The sequence below is a fragment of the Nerophis ophidion genome, linkage group LG03, assembly GCF_033978795.1.
Source record: "Nerophis ophidion isolate RoL-2023_Sa linkage group LG03, RoL_Noph_v1.0, whole genome shotgun sequence".
NCBI lineage: Eukaryota > Metazoa > Chordata > Actinopteri > Syngnathiformes > Syngnathidae > Nerophis > Nerophis ophidion.
Window position 1 is genome coordinate 85,998,914 of NC_084613.1, and position 22,850 is coordinate 86,021,763.

At 41.9% G+C, this 22,850-nt stretch overlaps 1 protein-coding gene across 1 annotated transcript in view; it reads right to left on the reverse strand.

Moving 5' to 3' along the window:
* tmem62 (transmembrane protein 62) overlaps positions 1-22,850 on the reverse strand; it is a 47,416-nt gene that overhangs the window by 13,232 nt on the left and 11,334 nt on the right. Inside the window, exons 4-11 of the mRNA XM_061896261.1 lie at positions 22,613-22,658; positions 18,354-18,495; positions 15,928-16,052; positions 15,729-15,851; positions 10,551-10,706; positions 4,150-4,309; positions 1,827-2,028; positions 1,659-1,754 (exon numbers count right to left, since the gene is read on the reverse strand). Of these exons, the coding sequence (XP_061752245.1) occupies positions 1,659-1,754; positions 1,827-2,028; positions 4,150-4,309; positions 10,551-10,706; positions 15,729-15,851; positions 15,928-16,052; positions 18,354-18,495; positions 22,613-22,658 (1,050 nt within the window). The remainder of the gene's footprint in view (positions 1-1,658; positions 1,755-1,826; positions 2,029-4,149; positions 4,310-10,550; positions 10,707-15,728; positions 15,852-15,927; positions 16,053-18,353; positions 18,496-22,612; positions 22,659-22,850) is intronic.

Sequence of the window (22,850 nt, forward strand, 5' to 3'; positions counted from 1 at the left end):
TTAACATAGCAGTTGCTTATTTATGCCTCATATAACCTACACTTATTCAGCCTGTTGTTCACTATTCTTTATTTATTTTAAATTGCCTTTCAAATGTCTATTCTTGCTGTTGGGTTTTATCAAATCGATTTCCCACCCAAAATGCGACTTATACTCCAAAGCAACCCATATGTTTTTTTCCTTCTTTATTATGCATTTTCGGCAGGTTCAACTTATACTCCGGAGCGACTTATACTCCGAATAATACGGTACTCACCCCCAAATCCTCCACACGACACCTCCGCTCCAAACAGGCTAACCTCCACCAACTTCCAAGGACAAAGCTACGGACAATGGGAGACCGGGTTTTCTGCTACGCCGCTCCCTGACCACCTGAGGGCACCACAGACTGTAGATGCTTTCAAAAAAGGCTTAAAACCCCTTCTTTTTGAAAAAGCCTTTTTTTTATAGATACATGCATACTAATTCTAGCTATTAGACTGTTCTACTTTTTATTATCTTTTTATTATTATTATTTGTTAATACACTGTAGTACTCTGCCTTTTTACAAATAAAATCTATTATACTCTTTTGTAGTACAAGTTATTATATCAGCACTATTACGTAACACTTTTTAAAGCATTCCTTACATATTCCTTATTTTTACGTCTTCATTTAAGCAATTATTGATAGCGTTTAATGTGATTTCAGCATTTTGTTTAAAATGATTTGAGTGTTTTCCGTGTTAGTGTTGACATTTTCTGCTACGCCGCACCCAGTCTGTGGAACACTTTCCCTGACCACCTGAGGGCACCACAGACTGTAGATGCTTTTAAAAAAGGCTTAAAACCCCTTCTTTTAGAAAAAGCCTTTTTTAATAGATACATGCATACTATCTTTTTATTATTATTATTTGTTAATACACTGTAGTACTCTGCCTTTTACAAATAAAATCTATTATACTCGTTTGCAGTACAAGTTATTATATCAGCACTATTACGTAACACTTTTTAAAGCATTCCTTACGTATTCCTTATTTTTATGTCTCCATTTAAGCGATTATTGATAGCGTTTAATGTGATTTCAGCATTTTGTTTAAAATGATTTGAGTGTTTTCCGTGTTAGTGTTGACATTTCCTGCTACGCCGCACCCATTCTGTGGAACGCTCTCCCTGACCACCTGAGGGTACCACAGACTGTAGATGCTTTTAAAAAAGGCTTAAAACCCCTTCTTTTAGAAAAAGCCTTTTTTATAGATACATGCATACTATCTTTTTATTATTATTATTTTTTAATACACTGTAGTACTCTGCCTTTTACAAATAAAATCTATTATACTCATTTGCAGTACAAGTTATCATATCAGCACTATTACGTAACACTTTTTAAAGCATTCCTTATTTTTACATCTTCATTTAAGCGATTATTGATAGCGTTTAATGTGATTTCAGCATTTTGTTTAAAATTATTTGAGTGTTTTCTGTTAGTGTTGACATTTTCTTTTTATTTTCTATGCCTTGATATCTGCCATAATCAGAATAAGGGAAAATTTTAAATATATTTTTTCTCCCGGTCCTCATGTTACATAGGTCATTAAAAAAATCCCTTAATTATCAACATCGACCTATACAAAACGTGATAGAGTTGGCCCAGCCCTAGTCTTCCATAAGATAACCCACCTAAGGCCGTGCACAGGTTGAAGAGGAGCAGAGAGTAGAAGAAGCTGTCCACTTTACTGACCATCCGTAGTGAGGTGCACACAGGAGAGGACAGTCCTGTTGACAAGGACATTTAGTTTGTCTGCAGGACGCCACCCGAGGGGGGGAAGAAGAGTCGGTTCCGCTCACCTCGGCCGGACAAGGTGCGCATGAACCTGAAGCACAGCAGCACGCCCACGTTGAGCAGCATTGTGAACACGAAGGCCACCCGGCCCACCACGTAGTGGTCCGTCAGCAGGATGAAGGACTGGACGAAGCCAAAGCTGGGCGTCACGTCGTCGTCGCCCAGGGCGAAGTGCTGCTCCTGCACGCTCGACCGCCCCCACGAGTCCTGACTCACACGCAGAAAAGAAACAAACGCTCACATTACAAGAACTGCGGGATGGTAGGCCTTTTCTGCTGATGGAAGAGCACAACGAGGACTAGGGATGGAGCGATCTGAAAACGTTATAACACGGTTATTGTGGTCAAAATAATCACGGTTAGAGATGTCTGATAATGGCTTTTTTACCGATATCCGATATTCACCAACTCTTAATTACCGATACCGATATATACATTCGTGAAATTAACACGTTATTATGCTTAATTTTGTTGTGATACCCCCGCTGGATGCATTAAACAATGTAACAAGGTTTTCCAAAAATAAATCAACTCAAGATATGGAAAAAAATACCAACATGGCACTGCCATATTTATTATTGGAATCAAAAAGTGCATTATTTTTTTTAACATGCCTCAAAACAGCAGCTTGGAATTTGGGACATGCTCTCCCTAAGAGAGCATGAGGAGGTTGAGGTGGGCAGGGTGGTAGGGGGTAACGACAGGTGTAGTGTGGTGCATATTTGTAACAGTGTTAAAGTTGTTTATACGGCCACCCTCAGTGTGACCTGTATGGCTGTTGACCAAGTATGCCTTGCATTCACTTGTGTTTGTGAGAAGCCGTAGATAACATGTGACTGGGCCAATGTGAAATTGTTTGTGGTCCCCCTTTAATGAATATTGCATCCATCCATCCATATTGTTGTGCGGTATTTTGAGACTTAATTCAAAACAACAATGATTTTTAACAATGATTGTTTAAAAAAAAAGGATCCGACGAAATGTGATAAGTCATATAGTAATTATATGACTTATGACCGACTACAGGTTTAATATTTTTTGGGCAATGAGTTAAAAAAAAAAAAAAACTGCTTACATGGCAGTTTTGAATTATTAGTGTCATAATTGCACACTTTTCTCGTTATAGTTTATCTACTTGCTCTTTTATTCAGTTTTTTGTAATAGTATCAAAAAACTGCGGGATGGTAGGCATTTTCTGCTGATGGAAGAGCACAACGAGGACTAGGGATGGAGCGATCTGAAAACGTTATAACACGGTTATTGTGGTCAAAATAATCACGGTTTGAGATGTCTGATAATGGCTTTTTTACCGATATCCTATATTCCAATATTAACCAACTCTTAATTACCGATACCGATATATACATTCGTGAAATTAACACGTTATTATGCTTAATTTTGTTGTGATACCCCCGCTGGATGCATTAAACAATGTAACAAGGTTTTCCAAAAATAAATCAACTCAAGATATGGAAAAAAAATACCAACATGGCACTGCCATATTTATTATTGAAGTCCCAAAGTGCGTTATTTTTTTTAACATGCCTCAAAACAGCAGCTTGGAATTTGGGACATGCTTTCCCTAAGAGAGCATGAGGAGGTTGAGGTGGGCGGGGTGGTAGGGGGTAACGACGGGTGTAGTGTGGTGCATATTTGTAACAGTGTTAAAGTTGTTTATACGGCCACCCTCAGTGTGACCAGTATGGCTGTTGACCAAGTATGCCTTGCATTCACTTGTGTTTGTGAGAAGCCGTAGATAACATGTGACTGGGCCAATGTGAAATTGTTTGTGGTCCCCTTTAATGAATATTGCATCCATCCATCCATATTGTTGTGCGGTATTTTGAGATTTAATTCAAAACAACAATGATTTTTAACAATGATTGTTTAAAAAAAAAAAGGATCCGACGAAAAGTCTTAGGGATCCGAAAGGTCCCGACTCATAAATGTGATAAGTCATATAGTAATTATATGACTTATGGCCGACTACAGGTTTAATATTTTTTGGGCAATGACAGTTAAAAAAAAAAGTTTTGTATTATTAGTGTCATAATTGCACACTTTTCTCGTTATAGTTCACATACTTTCTCTTTTATTCAGTTTTTTTGTAATAGCATCAAAAATCTTAATACGACCCCTTTAACATTCACCAACTTTGGGTGAAGCCCTAAGGGTTACAATATACATCGTATTGGTTTTAGAAATTAAACATATCAATACGGCCTCCGCCTGCGTTTATTTTTCAGTGTGCGGCCATAAGTAGACCAAGTCTGGATACCCGTGATCTGGCACATGTACATAAAGTAAGGACAAGGAATCCTGCACCGACCTCCACCTGAACTCGGATGGTGTGCAGCCCGGTGAGGTAGCGCGATGGTTGCCATGGCAGCACGTAGAGGGGGCCTCCAGCAGGCTGTCCTGTCCTTAAAGGCTCGTCGTCCACGCTAACCTGCACCGACAAGATGGGCGCCTCTGAGAACGCCAAAATCCTGTCAACGCATAAAAAGACATCAGATGTTGCCTATGAATTACAATAACTATATACAACAATTCATACAGAAGTTGGACCTCAGTGGTTTTTATTGTACCTCGGCATATTCCAAACTTTGACAGATTCATTATTAATTAAAGCTGCAAGCAGCGTTGGTCGGGTCCGCTCAAGCCCTGGTCTAAGTCAGACCAACATAGAAGTTTTTATTTTATGTCTCTACGACATTTCTAACAGAAGTTACATGCAGTTTTGTCTGGGTTTTTTGCTAGGGGGCGCTAGAGCGCAATTTTGATTTTTAGGGTTTGGTTTTTTATTAGATGGTAATTTTCGCCAGTCCTGATGTGTGTGTAAAATTTGGTGAGTTTTAAAGCATGGTAAGGGGGTCAAATTACAGATCGGCGTTTCTGGATGTTGTTGATACATGGCTTTCGCTTTGCATAGTAAATAAATAAATGATAAATGGGCTGTACTTGTATAGCGCTTTTCTACCTTCAAGGTACTCAAAGCGCTTTGACACTACTTCCACATTTACCCATTCACACACACATTCACACATTGATGGACGGAGCTGCTATGCAAAGCGCCAACCAGTACCCATGAGGAGCAAGCGTGAAGTGTCTTGCTCAGGACACAACGGACGTGACGAGGTTGGTACTAGGTGGGAATTGAACCGGGAACGCTCGGGTTGCGCACAGCCACTCTCCCACTGCGCCACGCCGTCCCTAAGTAGAGCTTTAACTTTCACTTTGAAGCATTTTAAGGGGGTCAAATCACAGCTCAAAGAGGCAAAAATGAAATTTTTTAGGAAACTTTGCGCAGGGGTTCTTTGAAGGCGCGTAAAATCAAAACCGGAGCAGTAATCAAAACGTTGTTGGATAGTTTTAATCAAAAGGGTTCAATCCCTCTCCTGTGCGAGTTTGAAGCCGAAACGACAAACGCACTCGGAGGAGTTTACGTTTGAAAAATGTGACAGGTTTTTACAAAGATTTTATTTTGAAGGGGTAATTTTTAACTTCCTGTTGATTTTTGCCGAAGGAGGTCAATCATCTAAATGTAGGTCTAAGTGAGACCTACATAGAAGTTTTTCTTTCATGTCTTTCCGGCATTCCCACCGGAAGTTACAAGCAGTTTTGTCTTGTGTTTTCTTCCTCGAAGCAGTTTTTGCTGTGTTTTGATCAAAAATTGCGCAAGAGCGCAATTTTGAGTTTTTTTTTTTTTTTTTTTTTTTTTTCATTAGATCGCAATTTCTGCCAGTCCTGATGTGTGTGCCAAGTTTGGTGAGTTTTGAAGCATTTTAAGGGGGTCAAAATTTCAGCTCAAAGAGGCAAAAATTGAATTTTTTGCGAAAATTTTGTTTTGAAGGGTTTTTTTTTCCAACTTCCTGTTGATTTTTGCCCTAGAAGATAGAATAATGAAATGTAGGTCTAAGTTAGACCTACGTGACAGTTTTTGTTTCATGTCTGTACAACATTCCTAACGGAAGTTACAAGCAGTCTGTTTTTCTTTCCTTCCTAGGGGGCGCTAGCGCGCAATTTTGATTTTTATGGTTTGGCTGCCTAATAAGTTGGGAAGGCATGCCAGACCGATGTGTGTGTCAAATTTGGTGAGTTTTGAAGCATGTTAAGGGGGTCAAATTACAGCGCATAGGTGCGGAATAATAATAAAACGCACCAGTTTCAATAGGGTCCTTGGCCCATGGCAAAGGACTCCACGCAGACCCTAATTAGATAGATATCAGACATTTGCTTTGTTCCCTATAACACCAAGCTAAGATGTTTGTTCAGATACAGTTGTGCTCATAAGTTTACATACCCTGGGAGAATTTATAATTTCTAGGCCATTCTGAATGATAACACAAAAAACGTTCTTCCACTCATGCTTAATGGTTGTGTGAAGCTATTTATTGGCAAACAACTGTGTTTACTCTTTTTAAATCGAAATGACAAAAGAAAGTACCCAAATGACCCTCATCAAAAGTTTACATAGCCCAATGACTCTGACCTGATAACATGCACAAAAGTTGACACAAACAGGTTTGAATGGCTAATCAAGGTTCCAATCCTCACCTGTGACCTGTTTGTTTGTAATTAATGTGTGTGTATAAAAGGTCAGTGACTTTCTGGGCTTCTGACAGACCATTGCATCTTTCGTCCAGTGCTGCACAGATGTTTCTGGATTCTGAGTCATAATGAAGGCAAAAGAATTGTCAAAGGATCTGCAAGAAAAGGTGTTTGAACTGCATAAAACAGGAAAGGGGTATAAAAAGATACCCAAGGAATTGAGAATGCCAATCAGCAGTGTTCAAACGCTGATTAAGAAGTGGAAAATGAGGGGATTCAGGTAGACCAGCAAAGATTTTAGTCACAACTGCCAGGAAAATTGTGCGAGATGCAAAGAAATATCCACAAATAACTTCAGCTGAAATACAGGACTCTCTGAAAATTTGTGGTGTGGCTGTTTCAAGATGCACAATAAGGAAGGATTTGAAGAAAAATGGGCTGCAGGGTCGAGTCGCCAGAAGAAAGCCATTTCTGCTCGAATGTCACAAAGTATCCCGCTTACATTACGCCACACAGCACAGAGACAAGCCTCACAACTTCTGGAACAAAGTCATTTGGAGTGATGAGACCAAAATTGAACTTTTTGGCCACTCGACCATGCAGCCCATTTTTCTTCAAGTGCCTTTTAGCCAAATGACCCTCATCAAAAGTTTACATAGCCCAATGACTCTGACCTGATAACATGCACAAAAGTTGACACAAACGGGTTTGAATGGCTAGTCAAGGTTCCAATCCTCACCTGTGACCTGTTTGTTTGTAATTAATGTGTGTGTATAAAAGGTCAGTGACTTTCTGGGCTTCTGACAGACCATTGCATCTTTCGTCCAGTGCTGCACAGATGTTTCTGGATTCTGAGTCATAGGGAAGGCAAAATAATTGTCAAAGGATCTGCGAGAAAAGGTGTTTGAACTGCATGAATCAGGAAAGGGGTATAAAAAGATACCCAAGGAATTGAGAATGCCAATCAGCAGTGTTCAAACGCTGATTAAGAAGTAGAAAATGAGGGGATTCAGGTAGACCAGCAAAGATTTCAGTCACAACTGCCAGGAAAATTGTGCGAGATGCAAAGAAAAATCCACAAATAACTTCAGCTGAAATACAGGACTCTATGAAAAAATGTGGTGTGGCTGTTTCAAGATGCACGATAAGGAAGGATATGAAGAAAAATGGGCTGCAGGGTCGAGTCGCCAGAAGAAAGCCATTTCTGCTCGAAAGTCACAAAGTATCCCGCTTACATTACGCCACACAGCACAGAGACAAGCCTCAAAACTTCTGGAACAAAGTCATTTGGAGTGATGAGACCAAAATTGAACTTTTTGGCCACTCGACCATGCAGCCCATTTTTCTTCAAGTGCCTTTTAGTGGTAGTATTACTAGCAGTGGATGGAAAAAGTCAACAGGTTAAACCCACGTTTTATGTACAAAAGTAAGCATTGATTGATTGATTGATTGAAACCTTTATTAGTAGATTGCAAAGTACAGTACATATTCCGTACAATTGACCACTAAATGCTAACACCCCAATAAGTTTTTCAACTTGTTTAAGTCTGGGTCCACGTTAATCAATTCGTGGTAAATGAGCACACGTTTTATTTTTATATCTCACTCTAACCCCGCGCTTCTCAATTATTTTCTGTTACGACCCCTTAGTTATTAATAACACTAGCAAACTACAGAAACAGTTAGTGTTATTACTACAAAAACAGAGGCAAACAAAAGGTGTGCACAATGGCGGAGAACAAACTTGACTAATGAAAACAAAAGACTAGCACAAAGGCAGAACTATGGACAAAAAACAAAAGACACCAACTGTGGCATTAACAAACAAAACTTACGTGGCATGACAAGAAGTAAAACTATGGATCGGCATGAGTGACAGAGGTGTAGCATGGCATGAAGTGAGTAAAGGTAAAGTTGCCAGGCTGACTACCTGGTAACTACAGGTTTAAATAATGCTGTGGTGATTAGTGGCAGGTGTGCGAGTGCAAAACGTGAGACAGGTGCGTGACATAAGGACAGGTAAAAACTAGGGATGCACCGAAATGAAAATTTGTGGCCGAAGCCAAATAAAATTTAAACGCTTGGCCATAGGCCGAATACCAAATAATGAATGCAGTTTTTCACAATTTTTTTATATTGCATAAATAGCCTAGAATAAATATTTAGACATGTTTTTCAAATAAAGTAATTTTCTATCGAATATTGACATTTTTTAATATTCCAGGACCCTTTCCTTTTCAAAAAAAGCACAAAGTTTTTCATTTATATTAGGCCTTCAAACAAAACATGCATTCCAAAAAAAAAAAAATAAAGTGCATTAAAGTGGATAAACCCACAACAAGGAGAGTGGGACATAGAAGAAAAAGAAAAGAGACGGCAGATCAACTGGTCTAAAAAGGGCGTCTATTTAAAGGCTAGAGTATACAAATGAGTTTTAAGGTGAGACTTAAATGCTTCTACTGAGGTAGCATCTCCAACTGTTACCGGGAGGGCATTCCAGAGTACTGGAGCCCGAAATGAAAAAGCTCTACAGCCCGCAGATATCGGCTGGGGACATCTCTGCGCTGCTGATCAGCCTCCGCTTGGGATGGTTTCCTGCTGGCTCCGCTGTGAACGGGACTCTCGCTGCTGTGTTGGATCCGCTTTGGACTGGACTCTCGCAAGTGGGTTGGATCCATTGTGGATTGATCTTTCACAGTATCATGTTCTCATATGTTCTCATAGTCATCAGTATCATCAGTATCACAGTATCATGTTCTCATAGTCATTATTGTCACCGATGTCCCACTGGGTGTGAGTTTTCCTTGCCCGAGGATGTCGTAGTGGTTTGTGCGGCCCTTTGAGACACTAGTGATTTAGGGCTATATAAGTAAACATTGATTGATTGATTGATTGATTGATTGTCCTTTTGGCAAAAGTCTGCTTAGCCACAGTAGATATGCTAATAATGTAAACAGAGGCCCCACTAAATCTCAATTAAGTGTGTGCTTGTAACCTCATACACTTATACAGGTAGCCTACACAACAGGCTAATAATGTAAACAGAGGCCCCACTAAATCTCAATAAGTGTGTGCTTGTAACCTCATACACTTATACAGGTACACAACATATCCCAACGTCACCGCGTCACGTTGGTTGATTGCGTCACACGCCACTATTCGGCCTTGTTTTTAACTCAATCCACCGAAGGCCGAATGTGGCTTTTTTTTGCCATATTCGGCCGAATATATTCGGTTACCGATTAATCGGTGCATCCCTAGTACAAACTGATGGGTAGTCATGGAAACAAAACAAACAAGGAAGTGCAAAAACAGGAACTGAGTGTCCAAAAAACAAACAGCACAAAGCCAAACAAAAAGATGATCAACAGACATGACATTTTACATGAAAGCCAATGATACTTTTTTTATTTTTTTTTTATTTCCATCCATCCATTTTCTACCGCTTATTCCCTTTTGATCAACAGACATGACATTTTACATGAAAGCCAATGATACTTTTTTTATTTTTTTTTATTTCCATCCATCCATTTTCTACCGCTTATTCCCTTTTGATCAACAGACATGACATTTTACATGAAAGCCAATGATACTTTTTTTATGTTTTTTTTATTTCCATCCATCCATTTTCTACCGCTTATTACCTTTCGGGGTCGCGGTGGGCGCTGGTGCCTATCTCAGCTACAATCGGGCGGAAGGCGGGTTACACCCTGGACAAGTCGCCACCTCATCACAAGGCCAACACAGATAGACTGACAACATTCACACTCACATTCACACACTAGGGACCATTTAGTGTTGCCAATCAACCTATCCCCAGGTGCATGTCTTTGGAAGTGGGAGGGGCCTATCCCCAGGTGCATGTCTTTGGAGGTGGGAGGGGCCTATCCCCAGGTGCATGTCTTTGGAGGTGGGAGGAAGCCGGAGTACCCGGAGGGAACCCACGCATTCACGGGGAGAACATGCAAACTCCACACAGAAAGATCCCGAGCCTGGATTTGAACCCAGGACTGCAGGACCTTCGTATTGTGAGGCAGACGCACTAACCCCTCTGCCACCGTGAAGCCTGATATCAATATCGGATCAGTGTGACCACTAATTCCCATTAAAACGTTGCCATACAAAGTCATACTGGTTGTCACACAAGGACGATATCATGATGTCAAAAATATCACCCACCTGATGTGAGTGGACCTCCGTATGCGGCCCACAGGTTCCAGTCCTGGATGCAAGTACTGCCGGTCCTTGGGGTTAGTGATGAGCACCACAGGCCACTGTTCAAATCTCAGGTCTGAGAAACTCAGCAGGTCGTGGTCAAAAGCCAGGATCCTGTACCTGGTCGGAGACCAAAATACCGTTGAATATATTGAATCGCATTTATTGTCCACAACCCGTCTAAGTTGACCAACTCATCAACATACATGGTCGACCGATTTTGTCGACACGGGTGTGAGTTGAAGAGGTCCTTTTTTTCTTTTTTTTTTATTGAAAATGGTCCGTTTGGTGCAAAGAAGGTTGAGAAGTACAACTATGACAGTTTTAACATAGATTCTACAACAGCAATAAACAAAACAGACCTTTTTTTTTTATAGATCTTTGGCCACCAGTAGAAAGATTTGCGCATGTACGAAAACTTTGTTAAAATTATTACACGATTAAGTCAACAGGGCCATTTGCGGCCAGCAGCTTTTCTTTTTTTTTTAACGGCCCACGGCACATTTTGAAAATACAATTTGAAAAAAAAAAAAAAAAAAACCATAAAAAAGTGGAATAAAATAGCAAACAGGTGTAATGTAACAATAAAATGTTGCAATAATGACACTAATAACACAAAGGCATGCCTGTTTTTTTTTAGTTTAAAACTGGCATCGTTAAAAAATAATGAATCAAAATCCGTACTGGTATGAAATAAAAACAACTTTGTTATGAATTATTGACCGATTGATAATAAATAAATAAATAATAAATGGGTTGTACTTGTATAGCGCTTTTCTACCTTCAAGGTACTCAAAGCGCTTTGACACTACTTCCACATTCACACACACATTCACACACTGATGGAGGGAGCTGCCATGCAAGGCGCCAACCAGCACCCATCAGGAGCAAGGGTGAAGTGTCTTGCTCAGGACACAACGGATGTGACGAGGTTGGTACTAGGTGGGGATTGAACCAGGGACGCTCCGGGTTGCGCACGGCCACTCTCCCCACTGCGCCACGCCGTCCCTATTTTGATACTCGTTTATATTGACTAATGTCATGTTTTATTTTAGACTGTGTATGTCCAGCTCGCGTGCTATTGTGCGCTCAGCTGTTGCGTAGCTGCTAGCTCCTAGTAGCCTACAGCCTACCATGGTCACCTTTTTCCTCAATGACTTGACTAAAATACAAGAAAAGACCAACATTGTTGTTATTGGAGGAACTGTATTTAACTGGCCCATATAGAGAGAGGCTCCAGCAACCCCCACAACCCCGGAAGGGACAAGCGGTAGGAAATGGATGGATGAATGTATTATTTGTTCAAGTAAACACGCTGCAGTAATGCTCGTATCGAAAATTATATCTTAGATTTTAGATCTATTTTTTTTGTTAATTAGGCTGACCATAATGTGAAGTGAAGTGAATTATATTTATATAGCGCTTTTCTCTAGTGACTCAAAGCGCTTTACATACTGAAACCCAATATCTAAGTTACATTTAAACCAGTGTGGGTGGCACTGGGAGCAGGTGGGTAAAGTGTCTTGCCCAAGGACACAACGGCAGTGACTAGGATGGCGGAAGCGGGAATCGAACCTGCAACCCTCAAGTTGCTGGCACGGCCACTCTACCAACCGAGCTATGTCATTAAAACAGTTAGCGCCATCTTTTGACACTTCTTCCACTCCCGTCCTTGCACGCTACACCGCTGCAACAACAACAAAGTGAAGTGAATTATATTTATATAGCGCTTTTCTCTAGTGACTCAAAGCGCTTTACATACTGAAACCCAATATCTAAGTTACATTTAAACCAGTGTGGGTGGCACTGGGAGCAGGTGGGTAAAGTGTCTTGCCCAAGGACACAACGGCAGTGACTAGGATGGCGGAAGCGGGAATCGAACCTGCAACCCTCAAGTTGCTGGCACGGCCGCTCTACCAACCGAGCTATACCGCCCCAAAAAGAGGACACATATGCGTGCCAAGGCCAGGACTAGGTGAACATTTGCTTTATAAATATATTTATTTAAATAAAGCATTTTTTCTCCTCTGTTGAGAGTATACCAAAATAAGTCACACTTATATTATGTAACATTCACAGTTTTAGAAAAAGTACAGAGGAAGCAATATTCAAAATAACCTCTTGATTGTTTGATATAATGTAAACATAAATAATGCCTCAAGACAGGTTAATTCTATTTGAACAAAAAACAGGTAACAGCCCATTCTTTAAATGTCTCTTCTCAGTCCAGTGGACCATTCTAATGTAAAAAAAATATATAAATAATGCCTCAAAACATTTGAAACAAAAACAGTTGTTCTCAGAGAATATACCATAGGTGAAGAGTATTTCACAAATCAGTTAAAACAACAAAAACAGAGGTAGCATTTCTGAGCCAATTATTTTAGGCTTCTGTAAAAAAAAAAAATAATGCAGAATCAACATTTAAAACAAAAAAAGGACCTTTCCGGGCAAAACTCGAACCAACACTTCCTGTCAACAGCGTCACTTCCCTATCTTACCCAGAAGTCCCGCCCCCCAGCCAAAGCCATTGGCTAACACTCCGTAGCCAGCCGCTACAATATTTTCAGCTAGAATTCACCAACTTGAGTAATATATAAACGGTAACTTAACCCTGGACGTACATTGAAAGTACACGCAACCCTAATTCAAAATGCCGGACAATTAGGGCATTTAAAAAAAAAAAAATAAACTCCAATGACTCCAATTACTTCACATCAAATATTACACTTTTAATGGTGAAAATATTGCATATTTCGTGTGTTTGCTATAAAAGTCAAACAAGGTTTTCTCTGACAAAAACTGCAAAAAACATAAAAACACCCCAAAAAAACAAAAAGACTTAATCGACGGATAAATCTGGAGTTGATCTAGAGCAGGGGTGTCAAACTCAAATACAGAGTAGGCCAACATCTAAAACTGAACAAAGCCAAGGTTGAACAAAGTAACCTTTTAATAGGGACCCAAACAAGTTTTGCATTGAATATTGAACAAGCAAGGCTTATATAACTTTATAGTGACATGTAAAATCAAGTTTCAAATAATAATCAAAAATATCAATGGCATATCAAATAAAATTTAAATAAACATCTAATGCCTGTTTTCTATTTCCAGCCTTCTGAGGAAATATCAAAATACAATTTTTCCACAGGCTAATAATACATTTGAAAATAAAAACAATCATGAATGACTCAAACATCCAAACCTTGAAGTAGCAAGAGAAAGTGCATGAATAAAACGTTAATTATTGCTCAGTTTGCTGAATATGGAACAAGCAATGCTTATAGAACTTAATAGTGCAAAATTAACTTTCAAAAAGCAAATGAAAATCATCAGTGGTTTACAATTTTTATTAAAAATTGTATACCACTTTTCTATTTGCAGCCTTCTAAGGTAAATATCAACATTAACTTTCTCCACAGGCGACAAAAGTCTGGGCTTCCCTGCTTAGGCTGCTGCCCCCGCGACCCGACCTCGGATAAGCGGAAGATGGATGGATGGATGGATGGATGGATCCTTCTTTATTGTGCATTTTCATCCGGCACGACTTATGATCCGAAAAATACGGTAAATTATATTTATATAGTGCTTTTCTCTAGTGACTCAGAGCGCTTTACATAGTGAAACCCAATATCTAAGTTGCATTTTTAAACCAGTGTGGGTGTCTCTGGGAGCAGGTGGGTAAAATGTCTTGCCCAAGGACACAACGGCAGTGACTAAGATGGCAGATGCGGGGATCGAACCTGGAACCCTCAAGTTGCTGGCACGGCCAATCTACCAACCGAGCTATTCCGGTCGGTAGAGTCCAATTCAAATTCAAACTTTGTGTCAACGGATCGATTTGAAGTTGCTGTTTTGCCGTTTATATGTCTTTCTTCATGTTTACTTCTGGACTCTGCCGATTCCTTGTGTTTGAGCACTTCCCCGTTTGTTTAGTCACCATGGCAACGTGATGTGCTCCTCCTCACGGGCTCCTGTCACACACCTGTTTTTGATTATTATTTGTGTATTTAAGCCCACCTGATGCCTCAGTTCGTCCTCGGTCAATTGTTTGCTTTTGCAACAAGTCACGTTAAGTATTCTGTTCTACGTCTTTCCATGTGCTAAGTCCGCCTTAGCTTCCGCGTGCGGTCGGCACGTTATGTTTTTGTACTTTTGTCTCCTGCTAAGTTTAGCGTTAGGCACACGCTTTATTTTGTCCTTTTGTATCAGTGTTCTTTTGTTTTATTATATGAAATATCAGTTTCTTACCTGCGCTCCTGCTGACTGGTCGTCGTGCATCCACGAAGTGGCAACTCCGCGCACAGAAAGCGTGACAGTACTCAAGCGTTGAAAGTAAAAAAAAATGATATAATAAAATATATTTATGATTTGTTTCCGGTAGGAGGCCACGGGGAAGACCCAGGACACGTTGGGAAGACTATGTCTCCTGGCTGGCCTGGGAATGCCTCGGGATCCCCCGGGAGGAGCTGGAAGAAGTGGCTGGGGAGAAGGAAGTCTGGGCTTCCCTGCTTAGGCTGCTGCCCCCGCGACCCCACCTCGGATAAGCGGAAGAAGATGGATGGACTGGTTTTTCTCAGTTCAATGACCGAGACACTTCAGGGTCCCCGGGACATTTAGCATTCACTAAAATTGAGATGAGCCCAAAGGGTTACAATATTGTATTGGTTTTGAAAATGGAAATGAAAAATATCAAAATGGCCCCTGGATGCTTTCATTTTCAGTAGAAAAAGTTTGGACACCCCAATGTGAATCATCCATCCATCCATTTCCTACCGCTTATTCCCTTTTGGGGTCGCGGGGGGCGCTGGCGCCTATCTCAGCTACAATCGGGCGGAAGGCGGGGTACACCCTGGACAAGTCGCCACCTCATCGCAGGGCCAACACAGATAGACAGACAACATTCACACTCACATTCACACACTAGGGCCGATTTCAGCCAGTCCAAAATGTTGATAAAATGTTCCACCGATACTTTGCAGTTGTCACCTACTTTATATTGCTCATTACTGCCACTGACAGGACTGCAGCAGAACTGCATGCTATGAATTTTTTTTTTTTTTTTTTTTTTTGTGCATATGCATTTGTAATTTGAGACCAATCATGCTAAGCTTACAAAAAAAAAAAGTACGCCTTTCTTACTTGCGGTTGTCCATCCAGTCTCCGAGCTCCAGCTCCAAGGCGCCGCTGGGATGTCGACTGTGGAGGACGGGCATCAGGCCGCCCAGCGTGTGCAGGTGGCCGCACAAATAGGCGATGGCCGACCTAAACACGCAGGACAGCAATCAGAAAACGGAGAAGTTGGACTTTTTTACGGTTGAAGAGACGCGTCTGCTCGCACCTCATCAGCTCCCGCACGCCCGGTGACGGCGACACGATGGTGGACGTGGTGTAGTGTCCGAACCAGACGGACTGGTTGCTTTTTAGACTCTCCGCTCTGAATGTGTCCAGTTTGTCCATCTGAGTCTGAACGACACAAAGAGGGAGAAAAAGCCCAAAATTGTATAAAAGTCATACAATTTAAATATCAATCAATCAATGTTTACTTATATAGCCCTAAATCACTAGTGTCTCAAAGGGCTGCACAAACCACTACGACATCCTCGGTAGGCCCACATAAGGGCAAGGAAAACTCACACCCAGTGGGACGTCGGTGACAATGATGACTATGAGAACCTTGGAGAGGAGGAAAGCAATGGATGTCGAGCGGGTCTAACATGATATTGTGAAAGTTCGATCCACAATGGATCCAACACAGTCGCGAGAGTCCAGTCCAAAGCGGATCCAACACAGCAGCGAGAGTCCCGCTCACAGCGGAGCCAGCAGGAAACCATCCCAAGCGGAGGCGGATCAGCAGCGCAGAGATGTCCCCAGCCGATACACAGGCGAGCAGTACATGGCCACCGGATCGGACCGGACCCCCCTCCACAAGGGAGGGTGGGACATAGGAGGAAAAAGAAAAGAAACGGCAGATCAACTGGTCTAAAAAAAATAACTGCGATGAGGTGGCGACTTGTCCAGGGTGTTGTACCCCGCCTTCCGCCCGAATAAGCTGGTATAGGCTCCAGAACCCCCCGTGATCCCAAAAGGGAAGAGCAGTAGAAAATGGATGGATGGATAATTTAAATAGATGTAATGAAAAGTAGAACTGATTTTTTTCTAAATACAAACCCCGTTTCCATATGAGTTGGGAAATTGTGTTAGATGTAAATATAAACAGAATACAATGATTTGCAAATCCTTTTCAAGCCATATTCAGTTGAATATGCTACAAAAACAAGATATTTGATGTTCAAAATCATAAACTTTATTTTTTTGGGGAAAATAATCATTAACTTAGAATTTCATGGCTGTAACATGTGCCAAAGTAGTTGGGAAAGGGCATGTTCACCACTGTGTTACATCGCCTTTTCTTTTAACAACACTCAATAAACGTTTGGGAACTGAGGAAACAAATTGTTGAAGCTTTGAAAGTGGAATTCTTTCCCATTCTTGTTTTATGTAGAGCTTCAGTCGTTCAACAGTCCGGGGTCTCCGCTGTCGTATTTTAGGCTTCATAATGCGCCACACATTTTCCATGGGAGACAGGTCTGGACTGCAGGCGGGCCAGGAAAGTACCTGCATTCTTTTTTTACGAAGCCACGCTGTTGTAACACGTGCTGAATGAGGCTTGGCATTGTCTTGCTGAAATAAGCAGGGGCGTCCATGAAAAAGACGGCGCTTAGATGGCAGCATATGTTGTTCCAAAACCTGTATGTACCTTTCAGCATTAATGGTGCCTTCACAGATGTGTAAGTTACCCATGCATTGGGCACTAAGGCACCCCCATACCATCACAGATGCTGGCTTTTCAACTTTGCGTCGATAACAGTCTGGATGGTTCGCTTCGTCTTTGGTCCGGATGACACAATGTCTAATATTTCCCAAAATAATTTGAAATGTGGACTCGTAAGACCACAGAACACTTTTCCACTTTGCATCAGTCCGTCTTAGATGATCTCGGGCCCAGAGAAGCCGGCGGCGTTTCTGGATGTTGTTGATAAATGGCTTTTGCATTGCATAGTAGAGCTTTAACTTGCACTTACAGATGAAGCGACCAACTGTATTTAGTGAAAGTGTTTTTCTGAAGTGTTCCTGAGCTCATGTGGTGATATCCTTTAGAGATCGATGTCTGTTTTTGATACAGTGCCGTCTGAGGGATGGAAGGTCACGGTCATTCAATGTTGGTTTCCGGCCATGCCGCTTACGTGGAGTGATTTCTCCAGATTCTCTGAACCTTTTGATGATATTATGGAGCGTAGATGTTGAAATCCCTAAATTTCTTGCAATTGCACTTTGAGAAAGGTTGTTCTTAAACTGTTTGACTATTTGCTCACGCAGTTGTGGACAAAGGGGTGTACCTCGCCCCATCCTTTCTTGTGAAAGACTGAGCATTTTTTGGGAAGCTGTTTTTATAGCCAATCATGGCACCCACCTGTTCCCAATAAGTGTTTGATGAGCATTCCTCAACTTTATCAGTATTTATTGCCACCTTTCCCAACTTCTTTGTCACGTGTTGCTGGCATCAAATTCTAAAGTTAATGATTATTTGCAAAAATTAAATGTTTATGAGTTTGAACATCAAATATGTTGTTTTTGTAGCATATTCAACTGAATATGGCTTGAAAAGGATTTGCAAATCATTGTATTCTGTTTATATTTACATCTAACACAATTTCCCAACTCATATGGAAAAGGGCTTTTTGTACAACATAGTTTGTCACTCACCTGATTGAGAATACCGAAGAAGTTGTACGGCCTCTTGGGTCCTGGCATCAGGGTGGCGTCCGCACACACGAAGGAGTAGTTTCCGAAGGGAGTCGTGTGGACGTAATGGAAGGAGCCCACCTTCTGATTGGCCGAGTACTTCCTGAAGGGGACGAGGAAAACAACATTAAAACAGTCAACCTGCCATTAAAAAGCAAAGCCTCCAAAAATGCTGCAATGAAACAACATCAGATGCAGTCTGTGGGCTCACATCAACTCTGCAGTTATTTCGGGCCTCCTGTAAATATCACCACTCGCTTCAGAGGAATGCAAGTCATCTTCCAGAATTAATCTGACATTTATCTAGACGCTCTTTTACGGAGGTTAATTCGCGTCTTCTTTACAAACCCTTTTTTGACACTAAATCTACAGTGGTGGTCAAAAGTGTACATACACCTGTAAAGAAGATCATGTCATGGCTGTCTTGAGTTTCCAATCATTTCTACAACTCTTATTGTTTTGTGACAGAGCAGCGGTTCTATCTGATGTATGATTTTTTTTTTTTCTTATAATGCAAAAAAAAAAAAAGTGAATGCTCTGAATGAGTTGAAATGGTCGGTGTTGGAATTTTTCAAATGGCTCGAGAAATGTTGAAGTAGTAACATTTTTCATTGAGAAATTGTATTATGGAACATAATACCATAATACCATAGTTGGAACACACCCTCCGGTCCCCCTTCTTAAAGGTCGCGGGGGCAACAGCCTAAGCAGGGAAACCCAGACTTCCCTCTCCCCAGCCACTTTGTCAAGCTCTTCCCGGGGGATCCCGAGGGGTTCCCAGGCCAGCCGGAAGACATAGTCTTCCCAACGCGTCCTGGGTCTTCCCCGTGGCCTCCTACCGGCTGGACGTGCCCTAATCACCTCCCTAGGGAGGCGTTCGGGTGGCATCCTGACCAGATGCCTGAACCACTTCATCTGGCTCCTCTCCATGTGGAGGAGCAGCGGCTTTACTTTGAGTTCCTCCCGGATGGCAGAGCTTCTCACCCTATCTCTAAGGCAGAGACCCGCCACCCGGCGGAGGAAACTCATTTGGGCCGCTTGTACCCGTGATCTTATCCTTTCGGTCATGACCCAAAGCTCATGACCATAGGTGAGGATGGGAACGTAAATTGAGAGCTTTGCCTTCCGGCTCAGCTCCTTCTTCACCACAACGGATCGGTACAACGTCCGCATTACTGAAGACGCCGCACCGATCCGCCTGTCGATCTCACGATCCACTCTTCCCTCACTCGTGAACAAGACTCCTAGGTACTTGAACTCCTCCACTTGGGGCAGGGTCTCCTCCCCAACCCGGAGATGGCATTCCACCCTTTTCCGGGCGAGAACCATGGACTCGGACTTGGAGGTGCTGATTCTCATTCCGGTCGCTTCACACTCGGCTGCGAACCGATCCAGTGAGAGCTGAAGATCCCGGTCAGATGAAGCCATCAGGACCACATCGTCTGCAAAAAGCAGAGACCTAATCCTGCGGTCACCAAACCAGAACCCCTCAACGCCTTGACTGCGTCTAGAAATTCTGTCCATAAAAGTTATGAACAGAATCGGTGACAAAGGACAGCCTTGGCAGAGTCCAACCCTCACTGGAAATGTGTCCGACTTACTGCCGGCAATGCGGACCAAGGTCTGACACTGATCATACAGGGATCGGACCGCCACAATAAGACAGTCCGATACCCCATACTCTCTGAGCACTCCCCACAGGACTTCCCGAGGGACACGGTCCAATGCCTTCTCCAAGTCCACAAAGCACATGTAGACTGGTTGGGCAAACTCCCATGCACCCTCAAGAACCCTGCCGAGAGTACAGAGCTGGTCCACAGTTCCACGACCAGGACGAAAACCACACTGTTCCTCCTGAATCCGAGGTTGGACTATCCGGCGTAGCCTCCTCTCCAGTACACCTGAATAAACCTTACCGGGAAGGCTGAGGAGTGTGATCCCACCATAGTTGGAACACACCCCCCGGACTTAAAGAGAGGGACCACCACCCCGGTCTGCCAATATTGGATTTCCATTTACAGTAATATACACTACATTTTGAGGTGAAATTATTGCAACTTAAAATATTTGTTTTTACTTTTTAGTTTGAAAAAAACCTACTAATAAAATGCATTAAAATACTACTGCAACGCACTTCTTGTCAGGATCCCCAGCAAGAACATCCAGAAGCTGCAGGACATACAAAATAGTGCTGCGAGGATCCTGATGAGAGTGCGGAAACATGACCACATCACACCAACTCTCAAATCCCTTCACTGGCTTCCTGTTCCATTCAGGACTGAATTCAGAATCTCCCTACTAACTCACCAGTGCCTCCATGGAAATGCCCCCCTCTACCTCAAGGAACTGCTCACCCCCAAATCCTCCACACGACAGCTCCGCTCCATACAGACTAACCTCCTCCAACCTCCACGGACAAAGCTCCGAACAATGGGAGACCGGGCTTTCTGCTCCACTGCTCCCAGTCTGTGGAACGCTCTCCCTGACCACCTGAGGGCACCTCAGACTGTGGATGCTTTTAAAAAAGGCTTAAAAACCCATCTTTTTAAAAAAGCCTTTCTATAGACATGCATGCTGGTTGTAGCCTTTGGGCTGTTTCTAGTTTTATATTTTATTTAGGGTCCTTGGCCCATGGCAAAGGACCATGGACCAAGGACCCTATTGAAACTGCTGTGTTTTATTATTATTCCGCACCTACACGCTGTAATTTGACCCCCTTAACATGCTGCAAAACTCACTAAATTTGACACACACGTCGGTATAGCAAACCTTCCCAATATAGTAAGCAACCAATCCCCCAAAATGAAAATTGCGCTCTACCACCCCCTAGGAAAAAAATTACAGACAAAACTGCATGTAACTTCTGTTAGGAATGTCATAGCGACATGAAACAAAAACTCCTATGTAGGTCTGACTTAGACCCAATTTTCATACACTCACTTCTTTCAGCAAAAATCTACAGGAAGTTGGCAAAAACCCCTTCAAAATAAAATTTTCGCAAAAAATGCCATTTTTGCCTCTTTGCGCTGTAATTTGACCCCTTTAAAATGCTTCAAAAGTCACCAAACTTGGCGCACACATAAGGACTGGCGAATATTGCCATCTAATGAAAAAACCAAAACCAAAAACTCAAAATTGCGCTCTAGCGTTATTTTTGAATAAAACATTGAAAAAACTGCTCCTAGGAAGAAAACACGGACAAAACTGCTTGTAACTTCCGGTAAGAATGTCGGAGAGACATGAAAGAAAAACCTCTATGTAGGTCTCGCTTAGACCTACATTTAATAGATTGACAACCCCCAACAAAAATCAACAGGAAGTTTGCAATCCCCCCTTCAAAACAAAAGTTTTGTAAAAACCGGTCACCATTCTCCAAACATTATCTCCTCTGAGTGCGTTTGTTGTTTTGGCAGCAAACTCGCACAGGAGAGGGATTGAACCCTTCTGATTAAAAGTATAGAACAGAGTTTTGATAAGTTCTCAGGTTTTGATTTTACGCGCCTTCAAAGAACCCCTGTGCAAAGTCTCCTAAAAAAAGGTCATTTTTGCCTCTTTGAGCTGTTATTTGACCCCCTTAAAATGCTTCTAAACTCACCAAACTTGACACACACATCAGGTCCGGCAAAAATTGCGATCTGATGCAAAAACCTAACCTCAAAACTCCAAATTGCGCTCTACCGCCCCCCTAGGAATACAACACGGACAAACTGCTCCTAGGAAGAAAACACAGACAAAACTGCTTGTAACTTCCGGTAGGAATGTCAGAGAGACATGAAACAAAAAACACTATGTAGGTCTCACTTAGACCTACATTTTAATAATTAACATACTTCAGCAAAAATCAACAGGAAGTTTGATATTTTCCCTTCAAAACAACAACTGCATTACTTTCACAATGCATTAAATTCTCAAAATAGTGGCTCCAAGGCGTCTTCTAACGCTTATCCGGCCGTGGGTCTCGGGGGCAGCAGCCTAAGGCGGACCCGACCAACGCTGCTTGCAGCTTTAGTCATTTTTATTATTACTATTTTTTTACACTGTGGCACTTTGAGGTTGTTTGCTCAACGTAAAGTGCTTTTTACGAATAAAATCTATTATTATCATTATTAAAATAAATGTTTAACAATTGTATTTATGAAAACGACTTTGACACCTCTGCTCCCACGTGGCCACAATGCAAGGAAAAACACTTCTCAACATAATTGTGCTCTGATACCAACCGGTAATAGTTGTTGACGCTGTCCAGTGACATTATGTTGAAGGCATCTGTGGAGAAGAAAACAGGCGTCATTGTTATGCATAGAAGGTTTTGGGTTTTTTACGCAACAATTAGACATCCTGGTGTTACAGGCAAGATATCGACCACGATGGTAAAAAGGGACAGGATGTCCTTCATCGGGTATGGTTTCATAATTAAAACGCCGCTCGTCCGAAGGAGAGCAAAGGAGAAGGGGAGGA